We start from the raw sequence: 23,678 nt of genomic DNA, 5'->3' as shown, positions 1-23,678 counted from the left end.
TCCTAAAATCGGGAATAGATTGTTTAATAGTGTTCACTTCCTGTCTCGAGAACGGGACATGAACGAACTACGACACATAATGTGCAGGAATATCTCGAGCAGGTGTACCTGCTGCAGCATCGGCGGGAATTTCAACTTTTGGGACAAATGTCGGAAGAACCTCTCTCATAGGCAACTGATAAGTAGGCAACTCCGAACGCTTACTGAGCAACAGAGCTAAATCAAGCGCTAAAGCACTGAAGAAGTGTCAAACGAAAAAACCCTCTTATAAATATTTAATAATTCTGAAATCCACCTAATCGCATCTTTTGTACAAATTCGTGTTTCCTCATTTATTGATTTACGACAAGGAAAGAACCGTTTATGTACTAACATAGCGTCCAAACTATCACTATCTATATCTTAATTCCGTAACCTTTCCAACTCCCTTCTATACTCAAAAACCCTCTCGACGTGCTCATGTACTTTCTCTGCAGTATCACTAGAAAATGCTAAAACATTCAGATCCCTTAACCCTTGTGGGAGATCTATATCATTTAACCTGTTCCACATTATACGTAGATGAACTCATAATCCTTCAATAAAAACGTTTTTCTCTGGACAATTGTCTAAGTTAGAGAGTGTGGCAAAAACATCAGCTTGTTCACCCGTCTCCATGCAGTGTCTAGCCCATGCAGTCAATTCATGCTTTCTCTCTGGAGACACAGTATTACGAGTTACAACCCTCGATCCCGCTCCCAGATCAACTACAAGCGGTGCAGAACCACTTGGAAGAGGGAGAGTAGGCAAACCTTGTATATTCGGAAGCAAAGGTGCTATCACTGGTGCAGCAGGCAAACCCACCGGACCCGTAACAGCAGGCAAAGGTGGAGGAGCAGGTAGAGGAGCAACAACAAGAGGAGGAACAACAGCCGGAAGAAGAGGAACATTAAGAGGAGCAATAGGAGGAGCAGGAGGAGCTACGGGAGGAAGAATAACAGCAGGAAGAGGAACATACGGAGGTGGCGCAGTGGCCCCAGGCCTTCGTTCATTTAGAAGTTTGTCAATCAACCCATCAGCTATATGAAAGTCTTTAGAAGGATACATTTTCTGGAGAACAAGTGAAAAAGCCCTATCCATATTCCTAACTGACTCAGACTGTTTATTCTGGTCAAATAACTACGCTTTTTCGGCGTTCGTCATATGACGGTGCGCATGTTTTTCCCTACTCTTAAGTTGCTGCATAGCTTCTTTCTTCCAATTCTGTAATACATCAAATGCTGCAGGTCTAGCCTTTTTCTTTAATATGGATTCTAAGTATTCAATATGAGGAATTAAAAAACTACCATTGATTGGCCACTGACGTTCGGAAGCATGTCTAGTTTGTCTGTGTCAAATATCATTAAACACTATACTACCAATGCCGTGTTTACAGTACATAGTACATGCTGGCGACCCCTCCATTGGCGCCGGATGGCCAAATTCCAAAGATTGTCTGTCACTGCGGAATAACGCCCTGAAGCAGGCAGACAATTTCCCAGGCATATCAGAATACTGGTGTTACCTGGTCAATAATTGCACTTGCAAGTGTAATACGCCAAAACAAATTATCAGGATACTTAAGAATCGGGTCACGGCTCACCTGATCAAATCCTAAGGAAGTCCGATCGGATTTCAAAGAACTAACAAAGGTCCCACGTGGTTGGTGATTTCAGCAAATCTGTCCGCCTCGATATATGGACCCTCGTCAAGATGCTGCCTCGGACCGCATGCTTACCGTCCAGGGATCGGGTCGTGCAGCGCTGCTGAGGTATCGCGTCTCATCCAAGAAAGGGGCCCCCTTTGTCACCGTCCGATCCCGGTCCGATAGCCACGTCAACCTTCAACGAGATGGCATCAATCTTGAGGGTCCCTATTCGGGCGCCATCTGTAAAAGCAAAAGGAAATATCGAGGCTGAGTACCCCAAAAGGAAATACACCAAACACAGGCTTATAAAGATTCACATATTTTTATTCTAAAACTGTACAGTTTACAAAGAAACAAAGTATCAGATAGCTATCTGGCCCCCAGTACATCACAGCGAAGACCAGCCCGGTGTGAGAAGTGAGTGGTACTGGACGTCTAAACAGTTGTACATTTTATACATTTCCAATCATAATGTCCAGCCCCTCTACAGGTTAATGATACATGGTCTAGAGTTCGTGCCGAGTTCACTTCTGGCTTGACCAACTATGTGCATGTGGATCATCTTCAGTTTGCATATAAATAAGTTACGATGGCAACAGTGTATTCTCGGATTTAACAATAAGCCTTAACACATGTCCTATACAATGCAGTTCAGCTAGTGTCCACGTTCAGTATTTATATAACATTGTAGTTGATGTATGTCCGCGGATCGGACTTGTTGGCGCAGATAATCCTCTGTCTACAAGTCAGGCATGGGACAAGGTCTCTTTACTCAACCCAAACATTCGGCCAACGGACAGTTTATACATTGACTCACGTACAAGGTTCAGGACAGCTTAGTTACAAGCGGGAAACACTGTCCACCATTTTAGAACACAGAATCACTTTAGAATAGAAATCAAAATGGCGGACATACCAAAAATGGTGGCGAAGTCGATCTAAGATCGGAACTTTGCAACGCGGTTTTCTTCGCTCAGCGACTGGGCATAGGCCAATATATACAATAAAGGAGGCACAATATGATATCCCGCTTAACACGTGCACCTCGGAATGTGCACTTACTGATGCCATGCCTGTATCTCAGGCACGGCTGCTGCGTCTCTCTGCAGATACCGGCAATGTTGTTCCCGGATGCGGTGGGTCACTTGCGATGCCGATGTTACTGGCATAGCAACTCGGACTATACCGGTCCGGAACAAGGGGCCGTTACAATCTACCGGCAACGCTATTTCCAGACCAGCATACTCTTGTCATCTAGTTTGAATATTACCTGTCCTCCCATTTATTCATTCTGTACTATCGTTACTTCCTTAGTTTTGTGCTTGGCATCTCTTTGTCTCTTTGCTTCTCCCTCTATCTCTATCTGTTTATCCTGTCTGTCCTTTCGCTCATCACGCTGTTTACTTTCATTGTGTGTTGACATATATTTGCGTTCTCTACTTTTGTTCTCTTCCACATTATCCTGACTGCTATAAGCATGGGGCTCATATGGTGGATTAACATACCCTGCTGCTGCTTTCAATTCCTTTAAATGATAAAATCCCTGCTTCTCAGTATCTGCGCTCTTGTTCTCAGAAGGGTAAAGGGGAGCCAAAGGCGTTACATCCTCCCCTTTATGCTGATTGAGCATCTACTCCGTCTCAGGTGGATCTTATTTCCCGCTCTGGTACAACTTCCACAACTCTAAAACAGCCAATCTTTTCTGCAACTTCTTCCCCTTATATGTAGAATGCATGTATGTCGTCATGTGTCACAATACTGTTTTTGACAACAAACCTTCTTGGGGCCACAGCGTTAGCATTTCTTTAGTCGTGCCCTTCACCCACTTCGCGTGGTACTGCCTTATTTTAGATGTGTATCTTTTCAGTGTCCTGCATAGATGTAAAAGGGGAATGTCCCCCATGGTGACAAGTCGATTCCGACTGCCAATACTTACCAAATAATTTTGTCTTTTATTTACTTCATCCAATATACTACACTGATTAATTTTAGCAGGCACCATCAATTGCCGCCCATTACAAGAAAACCACATTTTTAACCAATTTAAAAAATCTATGCAATGGTGTCCTTTTTAATTCCTTCATTTACACATTCTATCAATTTTTCCTGTCTTCTTGTTTTATTATTGATACTTTAAGAATCTCTTACCTTAATTTTTCTTTTCTATCGTTTTATATCTCCTAATCTAGACACAATAAAAGTTTTATACTCACATATTTATAACCTCATACACATGTGCACTTTGAATTGTTCTGCGTACGCCTTCCTTTCCTATCTTTAGTAAATGTGTCTCATCTAATTTTTTACCACATTTTGGAGTATACGCACTCTTCTTTTTGGCCTTGCCTCAGGAATCCTTAAATAATACCCCTTATTTGGAGTTTTAGTGCATACCCTTCGAGATATCTATTTCTTCTCTTTCTAATCCCACAAAAATCTGTTACTTATATACATATATTTACAATACAGTCCCTCCCCCTATATTTGCCACCTTTAATGGTCTACTTAGATTAGATTATCCTTCCGTGTCTCAGCTCGAGTCCCTCGGCATCGACTCTTCCCCAATCGACCAGTTCGCCTTCAGTCCGCGGGGCACCTGTTGGGAGCGGACAGGTATTTCGTCAAAGGGGCACCTGTCGACCACTTCTTTCCACACGTGTGCCTTGCGCGCCGCTCTCCACATGAAGCTCCACAGTCTTCTGGCTAATGGCGGAAGTCGTCGATCATCCAAGATTTTATATCTAGGCCTAGGTCGACTGAACCAGAACCATCCTCTGCTATTAAAATGTGCTCCAGCACCTTGAAGTGTCTCATGTGCTAGATGGAATTACTAATAAGGATCTCAGACCCAAATAACCGGACAGACTCAAAGAATATGGCAAAGTACTACTTTATTGTCAGCTTGAATAAAGTAGGGCAATCTGGCAAACAACAAACTGCAGTCCGCACACTGACACTTCAATGTTGGTTACACAAAGTTTTCGAACCTCAATTTACGTCATCTATGATGTCATTCTCTGTGGCAAACTTCAAAAACGATTGAAGGGAGGGATTGGTTAAGGGAAGGTATGTGCCTACATACGTTTCATACGAAAACAATGAAAAGAAAATGTTGAATGCGCATTTACTGAGCATTTGACATGTATAAAAAAACAATGCCCAAAATGTCAAACAAGGGCAGCGGGGGTTGCGGAGGTGTCCCCTACTTCCATGGCATTGGAAGTGGGGGAAAATAAAAAAAGAAAAACTGAAAAAGGGACCCTGCAGCACCAGCTCCGACTCACGTTAGTGGGAGGGAACTGACGCTGCAGGGATAGAGGAGAGTCGGTGGCATACTTCTGTGTGTTGTGCTGAAAAAGGTATGTGGGGGGAAGCTGTAGGGGGATGCGGGATGCAGTGAAAGTGTTCCATGTGATCACTGCGCAGCGTGATTTTGAAATTCAATATTTTCGGTTTCGCAATTTTGCACGGCATAGTAATCACGTAGATCCCCAATATATCAAATAAGTATTAGTTATGTCACTGGATGCCTCTTATCTAGTGGGCACGCCTTGAACCACCTCTGAATACATATAATACAGTTTATAGCAGGATAACAGCAGCGGGTTGGCCTTTGCAACAATGTATAGCATATTGCTACATAGATCCTCTGATTGGTTGGCATTCCCCCCAACCTTGGACTTTGGCTCATTAGCAGCATGTTAGCATAACGAAACTCAGGTGCAGAGAGAAACGTCAGACTACTACCCACTTGCACAACTAGGCCGTCATCCCTCATCGGTCAGGCCCCAAGCCTATGCTTCTTCTTTATAGTTGACCTTGCAGCCTGCCCTCTGTTCTGGGACTTTTTTTGAGGGAGTGTAGGTACACCATTATCTTCATCTGGAGCTTAATGAATAGCCCTTGTTTTTGACTTCTGAATCACGTGTAAGGAGACAACGATTTTGTCGATTTCGTCCTTCTATTTACTGCTGTTTGATTTAGTTAAGCTGGGTGCTATTACTTTTCTTGGCCTCTGGAGACTTGCTCACTCCATCTTGCATAGGCTTTTTCGCACCTTTGATTGTCCAATACTTGCCACGTGCAGATGTTTTCTTCTTTGCTTAATCTTAGAGAAACATGCCTTACATACATGGCTTACCTTTTGACTCCCCTTGTGCCTTGCAATTATTCCTTGAAGTAGCATCCTTGATCCCAGGCCAATAGACTCCTCTTTATTCCTCACACAAAGCTGTTTTTCCACTGTCTCCTGACTCTGCAGCCCTGGTCTTCTCTAAAGTTGCTTGATTGGTTTTATTACAAGTCTGACGTCCACCTTTCCATTGTGGCCGCTCTAGCCATGTTATGTTTTCCTCTGCAGCAGGCTTCTATAACTCGCATCTACCTTGTGATTCTGCGCCTATACACTTATTAGGCTGCAGGTTACTTTATCTTCTTCGCATATATGATTTCTTCATATTCGATTACATATTTCTCTTGTTACTTTAGTTGCATCTTAATCCTTAAGTATTTGTATATTGTTTCAGTGCATCTTCGTGTTTTCCCTTCATTACCTCACTCTGCCTTCGTCCAATTTCACTTATAGCTCTTCGATGTCCTATGGTGTATGCAGACATCCTTCCACTCTTTCAATGCAGGGGCACATTCGGTACGGTTGTCTTACTGCATATCCTCTCTCATACACTTGATGCAGTATTGGGATGATACCTGGTGTCCCACATGGGGCTCTTCTCCTGCTGTTCCAATATGATGGAGGTGAGGGGGCAGGGGCTAGGTTTGCCATGTCCACCTGCTCCTCTACATTGACTTAAGTAAATCTCTCTACAGAAGTATCCCTCTTACCCTGTCCTTTAGGGGATGTTTAGTGTAGCGGGCTCACCTCACTAGTCCCAAAGGGGTGTCAGCTGCTTGAGGGGAGGTGTGAAACTCCTTGGATTCATCACAATGTTTATCCGTATACCAGAGTACTCCCCAGCACTCAACATTTCTTCTAACACATTCTCTTGGTCATCTCTCTAGATGCAGTAGGGAGATGATCACCTGCAGTCCCTGAAGCCTCACTGTGCCTTAGGTACAAGGTCTAACCATTGCTGTAGCTTTAGGGCTGAGGAGGCCACCCCGGCTGTTCAGGTAAGGGTGTCAGTATTGCCACCTGCCTTGGGCAATGCTTGCACTCTTTACTGATAAGTTTTACCCTTGTTAGTGTTCTCCTCCTCCTGTTCACCAGCTGCTTCTGGCTTGTTTGGTGGCCGCTACCTGTGGTTCTCCTCTCAACACTTGTTCTTTCACTCCTTCCACCCTCAGCTACTCCTCTCCTTCCACCACCTTGTGTTTCCCCCTCCCCCACCCTCTGCTGTACTGCACATTTCTCCACCTGCTGCGCTCAGGGTTGTTATATGTGTCCTATCATGTGTGGGGCGTTTCCATTGGTGTGTTTTGAATAGTTGTTGTGGCTCTATTGTTTGTTTTGGCTGATGGCACTAACTTGCATGTAGGCTGGACTGCGGCTTTGAATGGCCTGTGTCCCATTTTAGGTATGACTGGAGTGGCGCATGGACCACTCGATGGGAGTAGAGCCAAGTGCTTTTGGTGAATCGTTTCTCTGTGAAGGTTCATCACCAATTACTTTCTTTCCTGCTGAACACAGTGGGCCTCATCACGAGTTAGGCGGTAACGCTGGCGCTAATAGCGCTGGCGCTATCTGCCCTACCACCAAACCCCCCAGCGCTATTAGCGCCGGATCATGGGTTTGGCGGTAGGTAATGGAAGTCCCCATTCCCTACTGAGCCCATTCAGGAATGCCCCATTCCCCATTGGGCTCAATGGGAAATTTTCACGCTCATACCGCCGGCGGATATCCCGCTGGCGGTATGAGCGTGAATTTTCGGAGATTTCCCCCCAGGTCAGAGCTGGGGAGAAATCTGCCGAAGCCCTGATTTGGCGGACCCTTAAATCCGGCGGTAATAGCACTACCGCCGGATTTAAGGGTTACTGCCAAACTCGTGATGAGGCCCAGTGGGTTGGGTGGGAGCAGAACACGTGTATTTATGAGTGTCTCTTGTTCTTGGATGTTATTGTATATGATCAAGACCCTCAGGAGTTGCAGGGTCTTTGGGTTTCCTGCCATACAGTTCTCCTCCTTAAAGGGCCAGCAACAGTAGGGGTTTACCAGTGATGGTACCCTGCCTGCTGGGGGGACCAGGTAGGCCTCCCCGGACTGCCCTCCCAGTCCATCATTCAATTGTTCTGGGAGGCAGCCGACCCAGTTCCCCACTCCATTAGAAGGCCTCAAACAAGGCGGGGGCATTCATCACATAGTCCATGGCTTCACCGTGTCTTGTAGGTTGAAAGGTATTGTAGCCAGATCCAATATGGCCTCCTGTACTGTCAAGAATCAACCTACAGTCCACACCGGTACAGGAAGCCTGGAAAGATGCCCAAGAGAGTTCTGTAGGTCATCCCACCAATGGGTGGGTGTTCATCAAAAGTTAAAATTGATGCACCCCTGTAATTGGCTGACCTCCAAATCTAATCTCTCTATCGAACCTCTGCAACAGTACCTTGTTGGACCTTTGGAGTTGTGAGGATCCTCTACTGGACAGAGCACAGTTTCAAGACTCAATCTGAAGGTGTAGCTTCGCCATTGACACCAATCAACTTCCATAAATCAGAGAAGGACCAAGACCAGTGCTTCCTTTCCTTGGCATGCAGGACCAGTCGAGCCGCACGACCTTGAGTTGCCCCTGTCCTGAGATGTTTTTCTGCATGCTCGGTGGGTTAGGATAAAGCCAGGATTTTGGACAACCAAGAACACCGAGGGCATTGCAGCAGACTTTTGCCGGTGCAAGAAACTCTACAAGAAGCTGAACAGAAACATTTACAACACAGAGGGTTCATCTTCTAGCTCTGGCCATATTCCTGTGTCCTGACTTGATGCCAAATTACACTAAGACTGCAGAAAAGACTTCAAAGATCTCCCCAGAAATATTTTGCTCCTTCTGCGAGAAGAAGTGATAAGGTGTCTGAACACAATCAGAAATAAGAAAAAGCACCAAACCGTGAAGTTCTCGAATTGTAACAGTTGGCCTTTGGGCTCACCCGTTGAGCTGTAGCATTGGGAAACACCCATCCAGGGTAGACTGTTGCTACTTTTGATCATTAGAAGTGAAACAAAGGAACCCCGGCTTTGGGAATTGTAGAAAAAACGAAAGTCCCACCAAATGCTTGTTTTCTGCAATTAAACACTGGTAAGTACAAGGTATTGGGGGTATTACAAAGCTAAATTGAAGTTAGCTTTGGTCAAACTACTTCCCTGTTTTGACCTGAAGTAGCCATGGAAGAGCTGTTTTGTATGGCTATCCTTGAAAACTGTAGTGCGCTGACACCCAGTTAACTCGTAATGAACCAAAGACCGCTCCTATGTTTCCTTTTATTTTCTAGCAGTAAAATGTACTTGCCTGCTCTTGTACAGAACATTTTGGACTTACCAACATTGATGATAAAGTATTCTTTTAGAATACTCAGTGTAGAAATGTTGTTTTTTCAAAGTAAGAATGTATAATACTGTTTTCGGATTCACCACATCACCGCCAGCCACACGTTCCAAACAAAGCCAGTGCATAAAACACAAACATAAGAAACCTCCCTGGGCACTGGTCACAGTCTCCGGAAGATTCTTTCCAATAAGAGGAGAAAGCTCGGTCAACCGATCTGGTGCGGATTGGGCCATGGGCTCCTTAGAGCTCTGCAGCGGGTGCAGGTGGCACATCGATCTAGCAACATTCTGAATGATCCAGTGAGAGTCCCACACATCTCACCAATGAACCATTCATGATCCTCTTGAGACACACGGGATAGTCTGGGTCCACATTCCTTAAAACCTTTGACGTATGGAGTAAACTAGAGCATGGCAGCCAACAAGGAAGCAGATGGCCGGGATAAAACGTTGACCCCCCAAGGAAGTATCGGTAAACGAGAATGGGCCTGTGAGCACACTGTGCAAATATGCCAGATCAAGGAGAAGGCACTAGACCATGAATACGCCACCAAGTATGCTCATCCCACCCACCGGGAGCAAAGAAAAACCGTACAGTGTGTGATCTGTACAGTGAGCAGAAAGCCAAGGAATGGCGTTTTGGAAAGATGGCAATTTACAAAGGACAGCAGATGGGGTACATCAAGAGTAAGGCTGTAGAGTAAACATGGTCTCCAGGCCTTGCAACAGGCGCACTCACGATGCAGAAACTGACGGAACACATCCAAAAATAGAGGATCTACAGAACTTCAGCAGACAAGCAAACCACCACAAACAAAGAAAGAAAAGGTGGAACACCCATTTTCATTTGCTTTATGACTCACACAAATTGCAATCCTCAGAGTAAAATATGATACAAACATAAGTTGCTTCACTGACAATGAGGTCTTCTGAAGTTGGGGTGTGACTGCCTCACTGTCACATCTTTCAGCATCCTTCACACAGCCAAGACACTCTCTCTATGTTCTTATTCACATGAACCTTTTCATGGTGTACTTACTTGAGAGTCTGGAGATCATGGTTGGCTTGCGCCAATGTTTTGATGAGGGCCTTTAATCCTCTAACTCCATTTGGGTTCTTGGAAAGGTTTAGCTCTTTCAAAGAGGAGGCTGCATCAAGAACATGAGCCAGATCCTCAAAGCAGCCATCAGAGAGACTGCACTCTTCCATCCTAGAGAGAAGACAGAGAGAACTTACATAAACAAGAAGGTCCATGTTGTGACACAGGATCCTGGACAGTGAGCTCTTGTTAGTCAATAACCTTCCTATCAGGCCTCTAAGTGCCCCAACTTCCAAGGAGTGCCCTAAAACTAGAATCAAGGAATCATATGATGTGCCAAAGCCCAGAGAACAGGAAAGGGTATAAACAAGAGAATACACTGTTTTGTAACCCACAGTAACTCTACCAATACCATCAAGCAACAGTCAATACCAGCAGGGTATTTGACACCGCTGTGTTATCAGGTGACTGATGAAACAAGGAGAAACAATAAAATCCAGGACTCAGGGAGAACCTACCTCCAGAGAGTATCACCGAGCAGTCTTTCTGGTTAGGTTCTCAGTGGGTGTGCCTTGGGCACACAAGAGTTACAGAATTTTAGGGTGGCCTGGGTAGCAGGTGCACTTAGGTTTAGATTGTTCTTGGTTCTACTTTCTGATGGTTTAGCTGCATTGCCTAGTGAACCAGAGACTCACCCCCTTCTCTCTATAATCAGAAACACATGAAATGGTTGCTTCCTAGGCGTGTGCGCTTATCTTCTAGTAAGTTTTGAACAGAAACATATGCCTCAATGAGTCTTGTATTAGATGTTTTATTAGTTGCACTCAATCAGCCGACACGTATTTTTTCGACCACCTGTCGTTTTCAAGGTTTATGATTACGCTAAAATTATCAATAAATCATTACATATAACATTGAACCATGTATAGATAAGCTCAAATCACCGGCACATCATCATCCATTGATGAGAATTTAACATAAAATCATACATATAGTCAATAGTGATCTGAGTTATCAGCAGTAGTCATGCCAACACCAAAACAAAATCCAAATGTGGCATTCCATTGAAAAAAATGAATGACCGTTGTCCAACACATTTAGAAAGTAAAACACCTTTTTTTGAAAGGATGTTTTATTTATTTATTTACTACATGTATGGCAAAAAAACGCCTTGTATATACAACATTAAATACAATACACAGATAAAAAACACACATCATTGGTGGTTAACAACAATTGCTAAAACTCACAAATGCATCTCATCTTCACGATTATCCCACACAAGGGTCATCAAATATAACGACTAAAAATTGAAAACAGTTACACCTGATAAAAAACACATTAAATCAATATCTGTCTAATTTCAACACATTTCCAATAAAATGTACATCTACAATGTCACAGAATGAAGTACAGTTTTTGCCAGAGAGCAGATTGATTCAATACTATTCTCTACTGTGGTCAATATGGTTTTTCTTAAGGCAGTTCTTCCTAATATAGACAGCACCACCCTGTTTCGTCCCTCAATATCCATCCTACTTGCCATTTCATGCAAGTGTGAAACATCTTACCCAGGGTGCCCATTGTGAGATTGTTATCAAGATCGCAAAAGGCCGATATGAATGCACCAATCATTGCATCAGATCCAATTTTTAGCAATTTATCACAGAATAAAATTGTTTTTTTTGTTGCATCAAACTCAGGATACAATCATTCAATTGGTGTTGTCGAGGTTAGCCCAAGCAGCTTGCATAATACTTTTGCTTCATATTTTCTTAGGGAATCTAAGTAATTTCCACCCCAGATTTCCACCCCATAAAATAGAATTGATAGAACGTTCTTTTAGTAAAGTAGCAAAACAGTCTGAAATGACATCCCGCATTGTTTCATTACAAAGCGATTTATCATCTTAATCATTGCATTACATTTACATTTTATCACTTCCCATATGCTTTGTATATGTAGACCCGGATATTTGTAGCTATCTACATTCTCAAGCCTCTCAGCATTCAGGGTGCATGGATCATTTCTGCGCCTACAGGATTTCTGGGAAAAAAAACATCGTCTTGCTCTTCTCAATGTTTATTACCAAGCCATTTAGGCTCGCATATTTCCCTAGTGATTCAACAAGTCTCTGTAGTCCGCTCGGTGTGTGGTCGACCAACACCAAGTCATCGGCATAAGCTAGCGAACTTAGTGAATGGCGACCTACTTTGACCGGGCATAGAAGACAATTAAGGTACAGAGAGATAGAGGGATAGAGATCTAGATATAGGGAGCTAGAGATATAGAGATGTATGAATACAGAGAGAGACAGAGGTAGCTAGAGATAGAGATACAGAGGGATGGAGGGATACAGATATAGAGCAATAGAAAGATATGGATATAGATGCAGCTAGCAATGGAGAGCTAGAGATCTAGATATAGAGAGCTAGAGATATAGAGATATATGAATATAGAGAGAGATATAGTTAGCTAGAGATGGAGGTACAGGGAGATAGAAGGATAGAGATATAGAGCTATAGAGAGATATGGATATAGAGGTATCTAGCAATGGAGAGCTAGAGATATAGAGAGAGCTAAAGTGAGCTATACAGAGCTAGAGATATAGAGATATATGAATATATAGAGAGATATAGTTAGCTAGAGATGGAGGTACAGGGAGATAGAAGGATAGAGATATAGAGCTATAGAGAGATATGGATATAGAGGTATCTAGCAATGGAGAGCTAGAGATATAGAGAGAGCTAAAGTGAGCTATACAGAGCTAGAGATATAGAGATATATGAATATATAGAGAGATATAGTTAGCTAGAGATGGAGATACAGAGAGATGGAGGGATAGAGATATAGAGCTATAGAGAGATATGGATATAGAGGTAGAGATATAGAGAGAGCTGAAGTGAGCTATACAGTGCTAGAGATATAGAGATATATGAATATATAGAGAGATATAGTTAGCTAGAGATGGAGCTACAGAGAGATGGAGGGATAGAGATATAGAGCCATAGAGAGATATGGATATAGAGGTATCTAGCAATGGAGAGATAGAGATATAGAGAGAGCTAAAGTGAGCTATACAGAGCTAGAGATATAGAGAGATATGAATATAGAGAGAGATAGCAGTAGCTATAGATGGAGGTACAGAGAGATAGAGGGATAGAGATATATAGCTATAGAGAGATATGGATATAGAGGTATCTAGCAATGGAGAGCTAGAGATATAGAGAGATAAAGTGAGATATACAGAGCTCGAGATATAGAAAGGTATGTATATAGAGAGAGACAGAGGTAGCTAGAGATGGAGATACAGAGAGATGGAGGGATAGAGATATAGAGCAATAGAGAGATATGGATATAGATGTGGCTAGCAATGGAGAGCTAGAGATATAGAGATATAATAATATAGAGAGACATATAGTTAGCTAGAGATGGAGGTACAGGGAGATAGAGGGATAGAGATATAGAGCTATAGAGAGATATGGATATAGAGGTATCTAGCAATGGAGATCTAGAGATTTAGAGAAAGCTAAGGTGACAAGGACAGAGCCTTAGATATCGAGAGATATGAATATAGAGAGACATATAGTTAGCTAGAGATGGAGGTACAGGGAGATAGAGGGATAGAGATATAGAGCTATAGAGAGATATGGATATAGAGGTATCTAGAAATGGAGATCTAGAGATATAGAGAGAGCTAAAGTGACAAGGACAGAGCTTTAGATATAGAGAGATATGAATATAGAGAGACATATAGTTAGCTAGAGATGGAGGTACAGGGAGATAGAGGGATAGAGATATAGAGCTATAGAGAGATATGGATAGAGAGGTATCTAGCAATGAAGAGCTAGAGATATAGAGAGAGCTGATGTGACAAAGACAGAGCTTTAGATATAGAGAGATATGAATATAGAGAGACATATAGTTAGCTAGAGATGGAGGTACAGGGAGATAGAGGGATAGAGATATAGAGCTATAGAGAGATATGGATAGAGAGGTTTCTAGCAATGGAGAGCTAGAGATATAGAGAGCGCTTAAGTGAGATAGACAGAGCTTGAGATATAGAGAGATATGAATAGAGAGAGAGAGATATAGGTAGCTAGAGATGGAGATACAGAGAGATAGAGGGATAGAGATATAGAGCTAGAGAGATATATATAGAGGTAGCTAGTAATGTTGAACTAGATATACAGAGAGATAGGGGGATCGAGTTATAAAGCTATAGACAGAGAGATATGTATATAGAGGTAGCTAGCAATGGAGAGCTAGAGATACAGAGAGACTGACATATTTAGATTATAGTGTGGCGGTCGCTGCACTATAGTCGAGTATCAAGGTCCATAGTAAACCCACAAATTAAATTGCTAATAACTTTTCAGTTGCATGACGGATTTGACTGATATTTTGCAAACAAATGAAAATGTTATTAAGACAGCAAAAATAAACAGTTTTCGGCCTACTCCCATCCGTTTCCCCAATAATGTCTGCTGACAGCAAAACAGCAAAACTGCTGGAGGGAATTGGGCCAGGTACGAAACCTCTTGGGTGCGAAGCGTTGACTCGATTTCCAGGAGGGGTCTGGGGTTATTCAGTCCAGTTGATGCTAAAATATGTGATGGAGAAGGGAGTTCCCCCTTCTCCCAAAATTATAGCTATATCTCCAATGGCGCTATGCAGCACAGAGGCAGAGAGGCTTTTCAGAAATGAAAAAGCCGCCTTTTTCTTTTTTGTTCGATGCAGAGATAATCTGGGTTATAACTGGTATAGCCAAGAGTAGCCGAAAATTAAAAGTGGAAAAAATGCCATTTGGTGGAGGAAAAAGGATGAAATGGCATCCGGCTAGAGGTGGGGAGGGGGAAAAGAGTACACCATGAGTAATTGGGGAGTTGGTTAGGGGGGCTAGGGTACCAGTTAAGAGCTCCAACCTTTTTGCACAACCAGGGTTTCTACTGGGGATAACTGCGGTTATAGTAGAAAACGGAATCGGGAATGAAAGTCTGTCACATGAATATAACCACGATTATTTGCAGGAATGTGTGTATAACCAGGGTTATTTGTAATACATTGCTACTATAACGTGGTTATGGGAGAAAAACTTTTTTACAACAAAAGGGTGAGCTACAAAAATGAGATTAAAACAAAAAAAAAGGAATTTTACATCTACAGTGAGGTGGGGGTACTGGGTTACTTTAAGGAACCAAATAGTGCAATATGGAAAGAGGACACAGCCGAAGGCCATGACTTGTGGGCCCCAACAAAACCAATTGGGGCAACATGTCAAGGGGTGCAATATGAAAAGTGGACACAACCGAAAGCCGTGGCCTCTAGCCATGGCCAAAGGTCATGGCTAGTGTGCCCAAAAGAAACCTAGTGGTGTGGCCATCGCTGAAGGCCATGGCTAGAGGGCCGTTTAGGAAACCTAGTGGTGTGGCCATCGCTGAAGGCCATGGCTAGAGGGCCGTTTAGGAAACCTAGTGGTGTGGCCTCGGCTGAAGGCCATGGCTAGTGGAACCAGAAGAAAGCTATTGGGGTAACATGTTAAGGGCCGCGGTCAAAGGGGCCAATGTTCATACACGAAGGTCATGGCTAGTGAGTGAGAAAGAAAGGTAGTGTTTTATAATATACAGCGGGCAAGGCCGAAGGCTAGTGGGCCCGAAAGACATGTATAGTGGCCACGGCCGTCTGTGGCCATCTAGTGGGTTCAAAAGACTCATTCGGGGGAACATGGACAGTGGACACGGCATGCTAGTGGCCCTTCAAAAAAACATTATATAACAAAACCATTGAAATTCACTGAAAAACCACAGATATGTTAAGCAGATTTAACGCAACACAAACCCTTGAAATTCAGCGGATGTGGGAAGTCATGACCGGCTTAACTTGCTGCCTTCCCTCTGCAAAGTCCATGAGCACATACATATTATAAGAGAAGGGATTCACAGTGACATACAAAATGGCACTATGAGGGACAAAGCATTATGGGGGAAATGAACGGGAGCAAGACGAGTTAAGCTGGTCATGACATCCCACATTTCCCACAACTGCTGAATTTCAAGCGTTTTGTTGCATTAAATCTGTGCAATTTAATTGCACCGTAACTAAGGGGTTTTTCAGTGAATACAGAGATAGATAGAGAGAGCTAGAGAAGTAGGGAGTTTGAGATAGAGGTATAGAAAGACATTTACACCTACACTTTTACCTCCACCCGTTCTTCGCCACATGACAATGTTTGAACTAGGGGCTCTACACACACAGAGCACCGATGTAAGGTCCTGCATTTCACAGAAATATCTTGGTATGTCCCTTCTGTGCCCAACCAGCATTGCAGGGAGTCACCAAAAGCTTCAACTACCTATTCTATTGCCCCCCTTTAGCCAGGGTGACCCTAAAATCACAGAGGTCATAAAAGGGACAGACTCAGAAGAAGCCCTACTGTCTAGTGGCAAGAACTCACAGACCAACGTGACACAATGTCATGCGTCCTTCTCTAACCTGCCAGCTCCTGACCTGCCCCAGCCTAGGCCCGCCAATAATCAATTTAGGACAGATCAGTGCCCCCTGCTTCAAAAGCAAGACACTCTAGCATGCATGATGCTTAATACCCGTTCACTTGTCAGGCACGCCACTGAAGTGGCGGAATATATCAAGGATTATGATATTGGTTTATGTGCCATTACAGAGAGCTGGCTTCACAATGCTGCCAGACCGGCAGTTGTCTTATCGATACCATTAGGGTATAAGATTCTTTGTGCAAATCGTCAACATGGTTCAGGGGGTGGGGTAGCTTTGATCTATAGAACCTCTCTTCAGATTCACCATATCTCTGGCATTTCCTTGGCTAATTGCAAAACTTTATTCGCCAAAGTTTCCATGGACCCTAATACCACTATCAACATAATCCTTACCTATCACCCCCCTGACACAATGCCCGACTTCCTTATCCTTCTAAGTGATGTGATTCTCCCTCTCCTCAAACCCTCAGCAAAATTCATTGTTCTTGGAGATCTGCACTTGGGACTTTCAGACCCCAGAGACAACATGGCTAATCTTGTCAATTCCACACTGTCAGAGCTAGAGTTCCACCAACAAGTCAGCCACTCATAACAAAGGAAGAACTCTGGACTGGCTACTCACACACAAGGTCGACCTCAAGAATATTGAGATGATACCTTGCCCTTCGTCGGACCACTTTTTTGTACACTTTTCCCTGCCTTTCATCTCCAAGTCCACTAAAAACTCAGCAGCTAGAAGTTGGACAAAATGTAGGAATTTAAGGAAGCTCTCTCCATTTGCTTTGGAAACGCTTTCTACACCTGCCCTTAACAACTTATCCCATCTTAACAGTGCCAATGACCTGAACGAAGCCTATCAGAACATGTTCACTAAAGCAGTCAACCAATTAGCCGCGGAAGAAACACGTCTTACCAAGGTAGCACCATCCAAAGATTGCTTTTCAGCTGAAACGCCCAAAACTTGAAACTCAAAAGAAAAGGGCATTTCAGATCTGGATTAACAACCAATGCGCAGAAATAAACACACCAGCGCGGCTAAATGCTATAAAACAGCCATCTGTGAGGCAAAGAAACTATCATATGACAATAGAACACCAGAGAATTGATTACAATTCTAAAAGAACTCGAATCCCCAAGCCCCGTCTCCATTGATATTACAAAGATTCTAAAGGGTGCACCAGCATACAGGAAGCTATGACAAAGAAAATCGACAAGATCAGAGGAACAGTAATGGCAAATAGCACTGTTATGAACTGCACAAGGGCGACAGCCCAATAGAAACTGCCACCATTTTCCTTTAAGGAAGTAATAGAATCAGAAATCTCCAAAATACTGACAAGCCTCAAACCAACGACCTGTAAGTGAGACACCTGCCCTGCTGTGGTCCTTAATAGCTGCGCAACACAACTCCTACCTTTAATTACCAAGTTCATAAACAGATCTTTCAGAGAAAAAATTGTCCCCAGCCTCATTAAGCAGGCCTGGATCTCACCGTTATTCAAAATACCACCCCTGGACCCGGCTCTACCAGAGAATTATCGCCCCATCACCAATATCCTGTTTGTGCAGAATATTCTTGATAAGGCTGTACATTTACGGATCCAAGATTTCTTAGAATCTCATAACCCGATGGGACATAATCAACTGGGCTTTAGGACGGCCCATAGCATGGAATCCACCCTGTTAGACCTCAAGGCGAATACTCTACATCACTTCCATAAGGACAGCACTGTGATGTTGATGCTGCTTGACTGGTCTTCAGCTTTTGACGTGGTGGATCATAAAATACTGGCGCAAAGACTACAGAACACGGCACACTTCTCTCCTGACGCAGCCGAATGGGTCAATTATTTTCTATCGGGACGAAAAGCCTACGTCTTTCATAACGATGCCATGGCCAATGACTACCTGGTCCCATGCAGAGTACCAGAGGGAGCGTGCATTTCACCCACGCTTTTTAACATCTATACTATCCCCCTTCCTGGAGGAAGAAGGAACCCTATACACAAACTACGCTGACGACAGCCAGGGTCTGATCCCCCTTTGCAAGGCGCAAATTCCCAGCAGGAGAGTGAACTGGGAATTTGCCATTTCTGTATTTTGAAATAATCAAAGAGTAATTTTGAATACTGAACCAAAGGAAAGTAATAGTGAGTGAATGCCACATAGGTGGAAGACAGAGAAAAACGTTCCCTGCTATGACAAGCCGGTCAAATAGCACAACGAGCAGAGCGCTGCTTTGACATCCGTGCAGAGCCTGCCTCTGCGGATGCCTGTGGCCGCAACTTCGAATCCCGGCAGGGACAAACTCAGCCCTCCATCCATCCGAGGTCGATAAATGAGCACCGCACACCGTGGGTAATAATAAGCAGCGCTCAGATGCCTGAAGGTTCGTAGCGCTATATAAATGCTAAATTATTATTATAAAGGAACTGTGAAGCATGGATATTTTTAAAAAGCAAGCATTGTTGATAAATATAAAGAGTTGTGAGTTGTAAAAACAAGCATCGGCAAGAGCCACACGGAGAGCTTGATAATCCAGCAAGTGAATGGTGGGAAAACAAGTGTTGCAAAGGACTGCAAGAATATAAGTGCATTACCACTATTGAAATGGAGCAGTGGTGGGGTACCTGTGGAAAAAAAGCCAAGCCGGTGTGTTTGTTGGGTGACCTGTAATGGGTGGACCACATGGTCCGACAACTGCGCCTTGACCGACTACACCCCACTAGAGAGAAGCCACTTGACGCATTTATACGTTTATGGTTGAATATCCAGAGCAGCTTGCCCGCTGTGAACATCAAGAGTTGAACTTAATGATGTCGATGAAAAGAGCCAATGAGCCTGAAAACCGGGAAGAATCCAGAGGAATTGACTTGTTGTGTAAACAGTGAGAGACTTGAAAGCTTGGGGAAGGGATCCCCTGTTGATTGAAAGGGAACTATTTGGAATCCTGGGGAAATGAGAACCCCTTTACAAATCAAAGCTGGGAGAAGCGCAGAACATTTGTTAACACTTTTTCCTTTAATGCTGACATCCCTACACAATTTGAACAAACAGAAGTGGACACAGACGGATATTTGCTTTGGACTTCCTAACACAGACTTTCCTTACCTTTATTTGGGTAGGGAAATCCCACCTTAGCACAGGGCAAGGTAGGCTTATCCCAAACGCTTGGTGATTTTAATAAAAGTTTCTAGCCCACACTTTCCTCAGTTGTCTGTGTCTACTTCCTGATGTCTTCACCCCCCCCCCACACACACAGAGCACCTATGGATTGTGACCTTGCAATGCTAACTGACCATGCTTGAGTTGGAGCTTACTGTGCTTGCTGGTGGCTATAATACGATCTGTGAAATCTGGCATTGCTGTGCTGAATGGACATAATGAAATCTGGCAGTGCTGCGCTAAATGGATATAATGCAATCTGGCATTGGTGTGCTAACTGGACATAATGAAATCTGGCATTCCTGTGCTAACTGGACATAATGAAATCTGGCATTGCTGTGCTGAATGGACATAATGAAATCTGCCATTGATGTGCTTAGTGGATATAATGAAATCTGGCATTGGGCATTGGTGTGCTAACTGGACATAATGCAATCTGTCATTGCTGTGCTAAATGGACATAATGCAATCTGGCATTGATGTGCTAACTGGACATAATGAAATCTGGCATTGCTGTGCTAAATGGACATAATGCAATCTGCCATTGATGTGCTAAATGGACATAATGCAATCTGGCATTGATGTGCTAACTGGACATAATGAAATCTAGCATTGCTGTGCTAAATGGACATAATGCAATCTGCCATTGATGTGCTAAGTGGATATAATGGAATCTGGCATTGGTGTGTAAATGGACATAATGAAATCTGCCATTGGTGTGCTAACTGGACATTATGCAATCTGTCATTGCTGTGCTAAATGGACATAATCCAATCTGGCATTGCTGTGCTAAATGGACATAATGCAATTGGGCATTGGTGTGCTAACTGGACATAATGAAATCTGGCAGCGCTGTGCTAAATAGACCTAATGCAATCTGGCATTGCTGTGCTAAATGGCCATAATGAAATGTGGCAGTGCTGCGCTAAATGGATATAATGTAATCTGGCATTGGTGTGCTAACTGGACATAATGAAATCGGCATTCCTGTCCTAACTGGACATAATGAAATCTGGCATTGGTGTCCTTTGTAGCCAGAGCGGCACCTGGTGTTGCTGCCCTAGTTGAGTGTAAAGGAATCGTGGACTGTAATGCACAATAGATTCAGAGTGGAAGTGGAACCAGGCAGGCAATGCTAACTGCACATATCCGTGACAAGGGTCCGAGTGCCCTGGCATTTGTGAGTAATGAGAAGTGACTGTGGCTTGGAGGCAATTACTACAGATCACAGTGATTGTTACTTCCTCTGTGTATGATGGCAATAGCTCGGGAGCTAGCTACAGGTGAGAGAAGCCTCCAGTAAAATTACAAAGCTTATTCATCAGCAAAAACCAATGCCTTTTTTGTTAAATGTTTTTCACTTTTTGCAGTAAGGCAGTTATATCCTTAAGGGGAGACTTGCTGTACACATGAGTTAGAAAGTGCCTGCACTTACGTTAGCTTCTGCAGGTGGCACGGCTGGTTTCTAAGCCCTTTGCACAGCAGAGTGATAGTCGATTCGTCAGAAGACTTGGATCTGGTCGCATGCATTTGATCAAACCCATCTGTAGGCAGAGAGGAGTCCTCAGCAAGCAAAGAACCATGGGAAAATCTGCATTTGCTTAACCTGTAGAAAGAAGAGTGTGCATGAATGTTAAGCGATTCTACACAAGCACCAAGGCCTTGTGTTGTTTAATCTCTACTGAAGCAGAACCAAATATCAGAAACTCTAGTAAATCCCACAGTGAAGGCCCCAGGCCCTGAGGTCGCAGTGTCTGTGAACCACAGACTGCGTTCTGTACTCATTAGATTGATCATCAGTGGCTTATCTCAGAAGCGCCACACACACCCTGCATCCAGCCTATGCCTCGCGATAGGGGCATGCTTGAGAATTAAAAATTACATTCATACTGTACTGCTTTAGGCAGTGTTGGCAATTTTTTGTGATAGTTGATCCTGAAAATGTGTTATGTATATTCTCAAATATTATTGCGACAGTTTAGGGAGGGAGCTGTCTTGGGGGCGTAGGAGACACATAAAATCTGGGGGGGACAGGGGACTCCTTGGGGACTTTGCTTTTTCTATTTATTTATTGTGTTTTAGTCAAAGAACTCGACTTTTCCCAAAATTAAAATTAAAATAGCAGTACGTATTAAATTACAAATATCATCACTGTATAACACAAGAGAAAAGAAGATAAGAAAGCAGAAGAAAATTAAAGGATGCAGCAGCAAAGAACATGTCTTTAAATGTTGCATTTCTGGATTTGTCATCTGACTATGAGCACATGGTGCGAGAGAGGAAATAACAATTACTTCCAGTGGGCCACAGCTAGGAGGCCATCTCATTAAGAGGCAGATTACCTGTAGGTGGATTCGTGCCAAATACAGGAGTTGCAGCCTTTTCTACCAACTGCAAGTTGCTACTTTTTTTGTGTGGAGCAAGGAGACGTGTGTGTCTCTTGGAATGGAAGGATGGGGGTTTCAACGAAAGAGGGAATCTTGTTTGTACCTCTGAGTAGGCCCTGTTATGGGAGTAGAGGGACCAGGTGTGTGATGTTGCTGCTTTGACTGTCCTCCGGCGGCTGGGGGGTACAGCAAACAAGGAGGATGAGCGATCGCAAGCCAACCCCTTATAAGCACTCCCCAGGTCCGCAGCCGGATGCATCGGACCCAGGGGATGCCTAGTAGGTAAGGTGTATGTGGTAAGGGGGGTGGCCAGAGGGGCACCCGCTATGTGGGCTGCCCCTCTAGCGCCCCTGCGAGGGCCGGGCCAGCCTCTCAAGATGAGTCTGGTCCCTCTTATTCCATCTCATGCTGGCTTCAGAGCCTAGCCTTTCTTTGCCTTTGTTATTCTGAATGCAGAGCTGGACTCTGTTCCTTTCTCGTTTAACATTTGCTGCAAAGCCTGATCTATTTCATTCTCTCATATGTTACTAGGACGGCAGAGCATGGGCCCTCTGCTCTGTTACATTATTCAAAGAGCCCCTCTGGCCTTTCTTTGCCTCTCCCTTGTCTCACTGCTTGCTTGCTTAATATATACCTCCTTGCTTGAACACTCAACATATTCTCCCTAACACAGCAAAGGCAGCTGCAGTCTGTCTTAACTTCTGTTTGTTCCGTGTCTTGAATTGGCCTCTTATTTCTGCTTTACTGTCTGCCGGGGAAAGGCATTTGCCAGTCACTGCCATAATGGTTCTACCTGGCCATGAGAGGGCAACAGCTAGCCATATTATGCCAGAGGCTGGCAACTGCCTTCCTAATGCCTACACAAGAGACACAACTCTTGCCTTTGTTTCTAACAGTAATTCAGTGGATGAAGAAACGTGAGAACACACATATTGCTTATAAATGAAGGGGATGATGTCACACTTGGTTAAGACATTTTGATAACGCAAGAGCTAATTTCCAGCTGCAATTAAGCGATTACCTTTTAGACTTCTGGCTTTAAATAATGTTAGTATCACCTGGAAAGTACAGTGGTTGCTCAACAGGGTTCTTGGAGCACGAGGGGTACCCTATTTGTGGGCATGGATGATTGGAGGGCATTCTTGCCCTGGTTTGGAGCCTGGCCCTTACAGCCATGATGGGGGGAGGGGCCTATTACTTTTGGTCGTACGTACCCTTTGAGGGTGGGCAGACATTGCTTTAGCCCACTAACAGCTCTGCTTTGCGACTTTATCACACATACCTGTCAGGTGGCATGTAACTCAATGCTACTAATGTTATCAGCCTCGGAAGTCTGGAATCCTTTGCCACATCAACTAGGGTACAGACTTGCCACCTGAGACTTACCCATGTCTGAGTCGGCATCTGTCGCCCT

General features: G+C 43.8%; 1 protein-coding gene across 1 annotated transcript in view; it reads right to left on the bottom strand.

The window, feature by feature from the left end:
* Positions 1-23,678, bottom strand: part of LOC138452928 (NACHT, LRR and PYD domains-containing protein 12-like) — a 716,497-nt gene that overhangs the window by 301,095 nt on the left and 391,724 nt on the right. Inside the window, exons 5-6 of the mRNA XM_069605289.1 lie at positions 21,313-21,483; positions 10,201-10,371 (exon numbers count right to left, since the gene is read on the bottom strand). Coding sequence (XP_069461390.1) covers positions 10,201-10,371; positions 21,313-21,483 — 342 coding nt within the window. The remainder of the gene's footprint in view (positions 1-10,200; positions 10,372-21,312; positions 21,484-23,678) is intronic.

The sequence above is a fragment of the Ambystoma mexicanum genome, chromosome 4p (assembly GCF_040938575.1).
Source record: "Ambystoma mexicanum isolate Mex_15411 chromosome 4p, UKY_AmexF1_1, whole genome shotgun sequence".
NCBI classification, from domain to species: domain Eukaryota; kingdom Metazoa; phylum Chordata; class Amphibia; order Caudata; family Ambystomatidae; genus Ambystoma; species Ambystoma mexicanum.
Note: the sequence above shows the minus strand (reverse complement) of the source record. Positions and strands in the feature narration are given on the sequence as shown.